The sequence below is a fragment of the Barbatula barbatula genome (assembly GCF_947034865.1).
Source record: "Barbatula barbatula genome assembly, chromosome: 4".
Taxonomy (NCBI): domain Eukaryota; kingdom Metazoa; phylum Chordata; class Actinopteri; order Cypriniformes; family Nemacheilidae; genus Barbatula; species Barbatula barbatula.
In genome coordinates this window covers 4,641,862-4,653,755 of record NC_136768.1, presented here as the reverse complement: position 1 = coordinate 4,653,755, position 11,894 = coordinate 4,641,862, and the positions used below count along the sequence as shown (strand labels likewise).

At 40.1% G+C, this 11,894-nt stretch overlaps 1 protein-coding gene across 1 annotated transcript in view; it reads left to right on the top strand.

The window, feature by feature from the left end:
• Positions 1-8,502: 8,502 nt before the first annotated feature.
• The window catches only part of pcloa (piccolo presynaptic cytomatrix protein a), a gene marked incomplete at its 3' end in the record, with an annotated part of 40,946 nt that continues 37,554 nt past the window's right edge, over positions 8,503-11,894 (top strand). Inside the window, exons 1-2 of the mRNA XM_079454430.1 lie at positions 8,503-8,903; positions 10,346-11,318. Coding sequence (XP_079310556.1) covers positions 8,722-8,903; positions 10,346-11,318 — 1,155 coding nt within the window. The 5' untranslated portion in view covers positions 8,503-8,721. The remainder of the gene's footprint in view (positions 8,904-10,345; positions 11,319-11,894) is intronic.

Here is an 11,894-nt window from a genome sequence, read left to right as displayed (position 1 = left end):
AGGGTGGCCCTTGGTGGATTATTTGTAGGCTGCGTGTCTCTTTGTTTTGGCAACATTTGGAGAACATGTGTATTTATGAATGTTGTTGACGCTTTTCAAAGTGTCCACATCTCTATTACATACACTATTACTATTATATACAGGATTATTTAACGCGTTACTCAAGTAGACAACTGGCAAGTTTTCAAAAGCTAATTTTCTTTATATACAATAATAAGCATTAGTGTGTATTTTGATAAAACACTGAAAGAATCCTGAATGTGTTTAATCGCCCATCTGTTAGTTGTTTAGTTACTTTGTTCCCAAAATACCTGTTGGGCAATGAAATATACTTTGATGCCAGCTAGATCCGACCATAGCCTCACATACTGGGAATGTGACTATGCATCCAAACAATCAGTTTCTGTCAGCAGTGATCCAAAAACAGATTTTTACGGCAAAAGCAGCTGAATAAAGTTTGGTCCTATCAAACTTATCTACGTATTTAAAGGTAAGTAATCATTGAAAAAAGTATGCAAAACTCTTTATTGTATGTCTTTACATTTGACAAAATTTGCGTGGTTTTTAAGAAGTGCGCATTTTCTATGCTCATAACCGGAAGCGCAAGTGCGCTCGCTTCCATATAAGGATGAAAAGAGGAGGGGCGACAATCCTCATTCGTGTCATCACGTGTCCTTTCATCCGCCAAATTCAAAGAATGAAAGAACTTAAGTTGCAGATTAAAAATAAATTAGAAATTTGTACCCAAATCACTCATATGGCTTTAGAGGACATGCGTGACTTGCAGGAGTTGTACAGTTTAATATGCTACTTTTGTGGGGTCAGTAAAATATAGCTTTTTTACTTCGTGTAATGTTTATAATGATTATTTTGGAATGTTCTATTGATGTTCTATTGGCCGTTTAGAAATGGACTGTTGTAAAATAGCGTCAACACAAAAATGTAATATAAACTTTTATGACTTAGTGACATTTCTGTTCATTAAACGCAACAACACTTACATTTAGTCATTTAGGAGACGCTTTTATTCAAAGAGACTTACAAAGAGTTCAGGGATCAATAAGCGATATATGTCACACAAAAGCAATAATACAATTGGTGCCAATACAAAGTTACTAGTTTCAACAAATAGACCACTACCTGCTGAGAGAAGGTTAGTGTACATTTTTTCTTTTTCATCGTGGACAACGTAGCTTGCCATGAATAAAAGGTTTAAAGTGATGTTAATGTCTTGATTTTCTGGTCTGGGGCAGAATGATGACAGGCCAACGTGTTTTATGTGGAGAGAGACGTATTATTGTCAATCAGGACTAATATGCGTTCTCTGGCCCCGCCACTCTCGTTATTGCTTTCCACCTGTGTCTCATTCCCCACACCTGCCGATTTGTTATCTCCTTTGTTAGTTTCCCTATAAATTGCGCTCATGTATTATCTTGTGCTCGTTTATTGTACTTGTTCACTGTCTGTCTGTCTGTCATGGGCCCAGACCCTTGTCTTTTTCCTGATTCTCCGTGTGACGTTGTGGTGAGAGTGTAGTTTGTTTTCCCCCGTGTTGGAAGTATTTGCTTTCAATTTTTTTTAATCTTAGTTTTGTTAGTGTTTTCCCAACGTGGATGTTTGTTGTTGCTGTTATATATTAAATATTTGTTAACCCCTTTGCTGCTGCTTGCACTTGGGTTCTTCCACCACGTTCACGACAGAAAAAACTTATTTTAATAAATAAGACAGGCACCATACAAGAAGAGAATGTGATTGTGACATAATAACGTTATTCACTTATGCATGTGTGGTTACATTTGTAGAATTGGTAAAGTAAATAGTTTACTTGGATGCAATAGAAGTTTGGATGTATTACCAGTAAATTAACGAACTATGGTTTATTGAACGAATAATCTATCAAGTTAAAGTTAGTTTTATAAAGTCATTTAATTTCATGAAAATTACGTCTTTAAGGACGCAGTTCAGATTTTTAGCAACTAGATGGCGTTCAACGTCTTTTTATGCTGTAAGCGATTGTATACGACGTACGGAACTGTAACATGTATTTTTATGTAAGTAGCATGCATATTTAAATATTGTGAATAACTAAGTAGTGTAGATTTTAAAGGGCAAACTCAAATGAATGCTATTGAACATGCCTCACCTAAAGCGAGTGTATTTGTTAGAGCAAGCTGCCCTAAACACATCCACCATGTCACCCACGTCCTCAGAAAGCAAGTGTGTCACTCAGTTTGTGTGTGAGCACACAGTTATGAATGTACAAAACATGCGCGAGTGTGTTGTAGGTGTTTTGTCTATATGTGATTCAGAGGCCACTTCACATTGTCTGACTCAAACACATACTGGCACTGAAGATTCTGTATAAAGTCAAAGAATCTCTATAACAAAGTAAAAATATGAATTCCATGAAATTGTTTGCTGACTATGCTGGAAGATAAATTTAGTATCACGTTTCTCTTTACAATGAACGCTGACCACATCACTGTACGTCCAATCTCAGCATAATCTGTCACATGTTTTCCCAGTTTTCTGAGAAGTGTCAGTTAAAAACCCCCCAATTACAATCCCCAGGTGGACAGGAGTTCTTGGTAACTATGGAAACGCTGGATCCCTGAGGGATGTACCCTAGTGGCCCGATCATCATCAGGTGATAGAACAGCATATGTAAAATGTATCTGACAAGAAGGTGCCTTATTTTTACTCCATAACAAAGTAGACTCCTGTCTAGGTTTCAAGCAGTACATTTATATTTAGCATCACAGCACACACAATGAAGTCAGCAACCGGTCACCCAGCTCAACCCCCCTTAGCCCCTAATCTCAGGCTCATTATAGAGTTAAAATGAGGTCTGCCCTTGATGTACATGGTACACTTCACCACACCTAATGCATTTCCTTCTCTCCATCCCCCTTCTTCCTGCCTTCTGGATTTCTTCCCCTGTCTTGTCCATCCCTTTCACAAATCTCTTCTATGTTATTTTCAGTCTATTATTTAGACCTTGGAGCGGTATAGAGGCATTCATTAGTATGTGATACCTTTCTGCTTCTCACAGCATGCGCTGGGGGGGATAAACTTTAACTTTCTGTAAACCATTCCTCATCCAAAAAAATGGTACTTTATAATTGATATTTTTAAAGGCGAGCAACCTATGCAAAGCAACATTGGAAGTGACATTAAGATGCCATCAAAAGGAAAGTGACGAAAAACATGTCCTTTACAAACAAAATACTTCAACCTTTGTTTGACTCTGGCCCGAATAAACGTCTACACGCACAAGGAAAGAGGTACTTGGAACCTTAATATGTAATGGATTTGGCAAGGGCACGTTCTGTCAAATCTGGCCTTTAGTTTAGAGATGGTAAACTATCATAATGTAAAATGAATCTTAACAGTGTCAGCTTAAAAATTAAATTTTATATGTATATGGTGTCAATTTCTGTTGGCAGTTGTATAATAACATGACAACATGAGAATTACAGGAACTCTGGAATACAGATTTGCCATTGGCATCAATGTTTTAAGGTGCAATTTCTTTGATGAAATTTACACACATTAATGTGATCTTCCCTTTTTTTCTGAGAATAATAGGAAATGTGCTGAAAGGAATGGTCCTCGTTGACTTTCCATAGTAGGAATAAAAATGACTATGGTCAAGTCAAAGGGGACCGTTTTTGTGTAAACATTTCCTTCATTAGGGAAAAAATCTAATTAAAAACATAATGGTCCAAAATTAAATTGATTTACATTTGTACAACATATAATAAAAAAATCTTTTTTATTAGTATTTATACATGGTTTTAGTTGGCTTCATGAGATTTGTCTCTGTATATTAGTATTAATGCACGCAGGTGTATTTAAATGTGCACGGTGTATAAGTGACTTCAGTTCTATGTGTGTCTTATTCTAGACTCCCTGATTGGCTGGTGGCTCATAAGAAAGCGGATTAGAGATGCCTGTGTACTAGAGAATTAAAGGTGGTGTGCTTTCCACCGAGCCAGATGCTAGGCAAAGCAAGAGAGGTGAGAAACACCACCCCTTTAAGAGAGTATTTTTAACCGGGCAATTATAAGTGCTCATTGGGAGGAAAATCAGGGTGTTAAGGGAGGAATTAGGCACATGTAGGCTGTCTAAGAAGGATGTGACTAAAATATCACAAATGAAACGGCGTCCTGAGGGACCAGCGGGTGCCAGGACCTGTCCACTCTCATGTACCACATCAAACAGACTTTCAGCTTATAGCAAAGGTATGTACCTTAATGCTTTAAAAATTTCACTCTTTTCTCTTTCTTTCAATTTAGCAGAACTAACAGTGTAACTTGTTTTGTTGTGTGCAAAGTCAGTTTTTATACGAGGGAGCGGTATGTCACCTTTGCAGCCATAGTATTGTATTCACAGGTGGCCTTAAACATCAGATACCATTACAGATTGTGTATGAGGACTTTGATGCTGTTTTTAGGCTAGTCATAGTTCATATGAGTCTCATAACGTGTGTATGGTTTTGTTGTGGGGATGTTTTATCTCCTTTAAAGACATTTGCCGGGTCATGCAAGCCATATTTTCTGTATTGAAGCACATATTCAAATTTAATGAGTGACGCACCGTGTGTGTGATTGGGTTTCAGGCTTCAGTTACACTTCTGTGCTTTGTGTGCGCTGTAAGTCACACATACACACCCGCATACATAAACATAGATTATAGAGTCTGGTAGGAAATAGGCCACAGAGCAGACCAGGAAAGTTTTCAAAGAAAATTGTTTTTCGGTAGTTTTCTGTACTTTCGTATGTTGGTTTCAAGCAACCTGTTAGAAACCACCAATTGAATTCAAATAGCTTTATATGTTTTTGTCCATGTTTTATGTGAGTGAGAGAAATTATTAAAACCAGGCCCTGAAATGGTGTAACAGCATGCTCTGCTATTCAATAACTTTTCTGAAGTCTAGATATGTGCCGACAGAAATTAACTTGAAATAAAAATTATTTTTTATAGTAATTATATAGTAAATGGTACATTAAAAACTGTAAAAAATAATGGTCTGGCATACCTATAGACTGTTTCATCGGACCTGTTGATCAGTCTGGATAGTGGCTAATAATATAATAATAATTTCAAATTTTATGCAATTTACATTAATATTGATTTATACTAATGTTTTATTGTATGTTAATTGTAATAAATAATACATTTGTTAAATGGTTTATTTAAGTTTAGTCAAGTAACGGTTCTTCTACTGGTAACCCAGTTTAACTTGCTAGCTAATGTAATTTTCTTATTTCTTTTGCTTGTTATCAGAAATAATCTACAGGGATTCTTATTCTTTGTGGCTGTGTACATTTGGACCTCAAAAGCGTGCATACCCTCTAATGTTTATTTAAATTTGTTGTGAGGTAGGTGGGACGGGAACCGGCAAACATAAAGCAACTTTTGTCGACACACACAAACCATAACTTAAAGCCAGGCCTGGTCCTCTCTTACTGACGGTCCGGTCGCTCGTCCTCTTATGCTCCCGATGTCCTCCATGATTCGAGACTCTTATCACTCACGCACCGGCCTCGAATCCTTGCTCTCGTCCCGCCTACCCGGCTACAATGTTGTTGATTTGAACGGTCTACATGTATGTGTGTGTCACTTTGTGTTTTGGTTTGTGTGATGTACTTCCGCTCCAGAGCGTTAAGGTCATTAGCGTATGCTTCAATGGTCAGCTCTGTGTGAGGAAAGCCACAGTATCTGGGCTGGGTTGTCCTTCATCACCGAACACGACAGAGAGGGAATAAGGATAGAATAACCCCAAACGGCCATAATTGTAATCCTTGTCTTGTCTGCCATTGTATTTTGTGATTGTAGTGCCAACAGCAGATAGCAGTGATCTAGGGCTTAACGCACTGCTAATGCCGTTTGATGTCATTAATTGATGTGTAGAGATCGGTACGGCTCTGTTGATCTTGATAAGAGTCCATCTCCTATATAGCCTGGGGACTCCAGCTGGTCGCACAGAGGACAAATTCCCCCCGGAGCTCTGGACTAGGCTGAATAAGCCTCCCCTGTCACATCACACAGCCGTCACTTGGACGTTAAGTAGGGCGGAGAGGATAACGCTTAACCTCCACCATTATAAGGAAGCCAGAAACAGCATTACTGGAATCTGATATCCACTTATCGGAATAACATGCAGTAGCATGACTAAATTTTTGTACCGCTCAGTGCTTTACCAATACCCATATGAAAGGGCCGAATGATGCCTGAGCGAATGTGATGCTCTCGCTAACACAGCAATGGATGGTGAGAAACGGCGTCATCATGGAATTTCACGCACTGCGAGAGACGTCCACATGCATTGATTCGGGAGAGCTACGCTCTGGGCTGCTGTGATTAAGAGTTGAGTTTTTAACCCTGTGAAGGTGGTTTAGTTTTTTCTTTGGTATGAGTATTTCAGAGCTGAACCATGGATGATACTGTAAACATCCACAGGCCGTTGCTCAAATGTATTCCTCGTGATCTTCCTTACTGCTTTATCTTCCGACCTTGCTGTAACTTCCAATAGATCTGGTAGACCCCAAGTACGCTATTCATGTTATTCTCTCTGCCTTTATGTCGCTTTTGATTTCACGGTAGACAAAGGACACAAAATTAATCGAGTCAAAAACACAGGTCAACCATGGCTCACAAGGTCACATGCCTATTTTTTAACCAATATGCCATGACTCTGGGGTCTTTTATTTGAGATTTAGAGAAATAGAAGAGATGTCTTGGATAATTCAGCATTAGGTCAGGTAATATCATCTCTATATCATTAAGCAGCTAAATGTACACTTGTACCTGTCATCTTCAAAATCAGATCCTATATAAAAGTCACTTCACAAGTTGTAAGTTTAGAATATCATTTTTTAAGCATTTCAGTGATGCTTCTACTTTTACAAAGATTGTATTTACTGGCCCTGTCTCTACTTTGTTACCCAATGTCCCCTATTATTTACATTTTTACATTTGGCAGACACTTTGCGACTTACATTGCATTATTCTAAACATTTACACATATGCATGTGCAATCCCCTGGGATCGAATCCACATCCTTGCGATGTTAACGCAATGCTCTTACTACTGAGCTACAGGAACGCTATACGCATCCCGGAGTGTTTGGTTTGGATTTTTGGTTGGTGTGTTGTTGGGTTTATTGGTGTGTTAATGTTACACTGATTGTGATTCTACAGTCTGCTTGATCTCTGCACAAACGTAGGAATCAATAAAGGTTGCTAATGGAGACTGTGTTTTCTTTAGTCACTGCTCAAGGCTTCTAAGAATAATATTAAGTTGCATGTCTGGGGATTTCTTGCTTTCAGTTCCATGTTTTGTTTATAGAACAAGGGCCTACTTAATGACATGTAGCGTAGAGCAAAATTAATATAATGTAAGCATCTAGATGTCCGTGTGATTTCGCTTTGTGAGAAATAAACATTAAGGTTTTATACCATCTGATGTTGTATTTTTTTGGATAAACCGTTTGCATTGCATTGGGTACGTGTGTCCTCCCAAACTAATGCTGTTAAAGTCAACAAGGACTCTCCTTCTGTCTTATATAGCCCTTGGCAAAGCTATGATGAGCCAATAACACTTATGGAACGTATTGATGCAGTGACTCACGATTCCTATTCAGCAGGAGACATACCCACAGAGTGAGTCTGAATGGATGTGTGCGAGTGCGGTGTAGGCAGTAGTTTGATGACTAAACGTTTCAGCAGGAATTAAATTCTAAAGCTCTAAACCGGACTCTCTTCAAGTTTAGTCTAAACTACAATAATTACATAAACGTTTATTTTATAATATAAGACATGCAACATACATTTTACAATATTTATACATATTTAAAGCCTAGAAAAGGAAGTCACTTCAGGTAATCTAGAAATGACTGTAGGCCTATAGCAAAGATTTAAAATATATATTTTTTCTGGACCTAAACTGTGACCCAAAGTGTATTCCAGTAAGCCTTACCATGCATTACCAGTTGATACAGCTTTAAAATTCATGTTTTCCTTAAAATATTAAATAAAAAGTAAAGTATTGTTATGGGTCTTATTCCATTTATGGAAAATATATCGGTTCCTTTCTGCCAGATGACATCCCACCATTAAGCAAACACATTATCTAGGGAGACCCAAAGAGCCCATTTTAGTGTCCATAAAAACCAATATAACTTATATTATTGTCATTTGAGTCATTAGAATGTTGTAATTTTGTAATAGTTATTGGTTTCTTTCAACAAGTATACCTCGATAAAATATCTGTAGGAGATGCGTGTTACACAACATTTTGTAACTACATAACAAACAGATTGTTGTCGTCCACAAAAGTTGACTAAATGAGAAATGATTAGCTATACATTTGCAAGCAGAATAAATAGGGTTATTATTAGATTTGTTAATTTCAAGGCGGTTTGCCCCTTTAATTCTTTTTTTAACGGCGACGTCTTACGATCACCTGTGAGGGGCGGGACATGCGCGTTGGATGGAGGAGGCAGGCGTACAACTGTAGAACTAGACCCGCACGGAGAGGCTCTACGCTCGGGATGCGCTTTTTCACCAAAAAGACCATCGACTAAAATGGAGGAATAAAATGACAAGCGTTAAACAAACAAAAACAACCGCGGACACGGAGACCGTCGCCTTAATCCGGACATTAAGACCCAAATCGCAGCGTAATTAGCTGGGCTGAAGAGAAAGGGGCTCGATCATGGGGAACGAAGCGAGCGCGGAAGGCGACGAAGGCGCGCTCGCTGGATTGCCCGCGGGACTCGCACCCGATGGGAAGGGTGGCTTCATCCAGATGCCCTCAGGGGTGGAGGCAGACCTAAGCAGTCTGTCCGAGGAGGAGAGGAAGCAGCTCGTGGCCGCTATGGCCAAAGCGCAGTCCAGGCAAGTTGAAGCGCGTAGGGGTGCGCGCAAAACAGCGTTTTATAAATGAATGCAGTAATGATAATGTCTTTTCCTTCACGGCCCGAGCGCTCGTTATTGTGCTGAAAGAGGTGTGTTGTGATCGGGGCATTGCAGGATGGCACATCACGACAGCGGCACCGATACAAAACAGCATCACACCCATTCACGTACGCAATTGTAATCGAGAGCGTGGATCGGCTGTGTGTGAACCATCTTTTTATAGCTGGAGATGTAATGCAGTCCAGTTTTCAGATTGATTAGATATATTACTTCCAAATGTTAACGGTTTAGTCAGCGCTTCTATATAAAGGCTATAAGTAATGACCATAATAAGGGTGATTATCTTTGTTATGGAGGGTCAGTGGATGTGCACATCGCATTTCCTCAATGTTGTTGTCTTGAAATCGCTTCTCGGTTATTTATCCGTCCACAATACTCCAAGGTTTTGTGCAGAAATCAAATGTCCTGCAGTGTAGATTTCTTGTTAAAAATATGAATATGAATTCCCTCGGCTACATATCCGTCATCTGTGCATCCAGATCTGTGTTGTACTAACCTATTGCGTTTTCCATGCACACTCCATCTTCCTCTTATGGGCTGTGTAGGTGATGTCATGCGCGCTGCCTGAAAATAACAAGCGTTTAAAGACAAGTGTGTGAACATTTAATCCTGTGAAAGCAAGCCACCGACATTCATAAATTACAAGCAGTGCCTATTTGAAAGCTAATTTTATCGTGTCTTTAAAGTTAGGCGTGAATTTGTTATTTTTACCCACGCGCAAATGGGGGAAGGGCGTATAAGTATTAATATGACTATATATAGCATTGCAAGCGCAGATGCCATCGTACTCATTGATCGCTTTGGTTATTTTGGTGGGCGTGCGTGTGTGTAGAATTACACCTGAGTACGAGGGCCGACCATTTTATGCGATTAAAATGCATGTGTTCGCTGTCCATGGTGCTGAAAATCTCCGTGGTGCTGAAATGCTCCACTCACCAGACGTATCTTGGATATTTAGTGACGGTCTTGTTTGAAATGTTCAAAAATACAGAACGTTTCTTGTAGTGGGTATTGTTTTACATTAAAGTTTGTTATAAAATAAATCCTTGGCCTAGTGATGTGTCTGAATAGATTTATTGCTGTAGTTAAATGTATCAGCTGGTGTTGATAGCTATAATAAAATGCATATGATATCAGATTGAGGATATGCATTTTGCTTGTTTGACTAATGCTTTCACCATGTTGTCTTTTCAGATTTACATAAATGTTTATTTACTTATGTTACAGATTGATTGCTGAAAGGCAAAGCAGACAGAGTAGCAATGCACAAATAAATCGAGTCGATTTAGCTGTGAAAAGAACTCTTTATATTTTTTCTTAGGTTGAGTAAAACATTTACCCTATGTCTGTTTACTCCACAGACCACCAGATACTCAAGCTAGTGGAACCCGAGGCCCATCGGGTCTCAGTAAGAGTCGGACTGTAGATGCATTTGGAGAGGGCCTGCCTCCTAAACCGAAGCCTGGACGGAGCCCCTCCTCTCTCAGTCTCCTTGAAACACGTTTTCGGCAGGAGCCCAAAGACCCAGAACAGCCACGAACCGGCATGTTTTCATCTGGCTTTCTAAGTGGGGCCAATCCCCTAAGTGCTGTCTCTTCTGCGGTTTCCTCTGCCAGCATCCCAAAATTTAGCCTCTTTGGTGATAATGAGGAGGATGGGGCTTCCAAGAAGGATGGAAAGCCTCCTGGTCCACATGGTGGGGCAGGGAAGGGTCCTCTACAGCAAGGGGGTAAGCCATCTCAGCAAGATGGTCCTGGTCCCCAACAGCAAGGGCCCAAGCCTGGTGGACCGGGACCTCAACAACAAGGGCCTAAACCTGGTGGACCGGGACCTCAACAGCAAGGGCCTAAACCTGGTGGACCGGGACCTCAACAGCAAGGGCCTAAACCTGGTGGACCGGGACCTCAACAGCAAGGGCCTAAACCTGGTGGACCGGGACCTCAACAGCAAGGGCCTAAACCTGGTGGACCGGGACCTCAACAGCAAGGTCCTAAACCTGGTGGACCGGGACCTCAACAGCAAGGGCCTAAACCTGGTGGACCGGGACCTCAACAGCAAGGTCCTAAACCTGGTGGACCGGGACCTCAACAGCAAGGGCCTAAACCTGGTGGGCTGGGATCTCAACAGCAAGGTAAACCTGGTCCAGGTACTCAAACCGAAGGGCCTGCTAAAACTGGGCCTGTCCAGGGGAAAGTTGGCGGGACAATGTGTCCTCTTTGTAAGTCTACACAACTGAATGTGCAGTCCAAGGACCAGCCACCCAACTACAACACCTGCACTCAATGCAAACAGCAGGTGTGCAGCCTGTGCGGATTCAGTCCCCCGGACTCTGAGGTAAGAGACATATATCTGCTGTCTTCACTCATAGATCTCACACTTGTCTTTATGAATGTGTATGGTCCAGATATTAATATAAAGCATGAGATGTTTTCAGAAGAATTTTTCACAGCTCTTAATATTCTGGCAAATGCTATGACAAATATATTTTAAAATCACTCTTTTGTTCCCATGTTCTGGAGGAAATGAGAACAAATGAGAAAGTAGGAAATGAAAAAAAATCAAAAAGTCCCACCAGACTCCCTATTCTGTGACTAAAAATGGAAGACTCTTGCTAACTCAGTTTAAAACATGTCTATTTAGTTGTTTTAAAGCCATGCTGGGTTTTGTTTTAATAACCTTTTATTGGTTTTGCTTTAGACACAGCCTGCAGTAGTTTCCTCACATCCTGAAATTACTAGAAAAGTATTGGCGCAGAGTGGAGACATTTATCAAGTTCACTAACGTCACCCAAACAGAAACATATGTTTTTCACTGTGTTGAGAAATTACATCTATGAGCTTTAATTAAAGTATGCATTACTGAAAGTAAATCCACCACAATCAAACCCAATACACTCTGAACACTAAATGG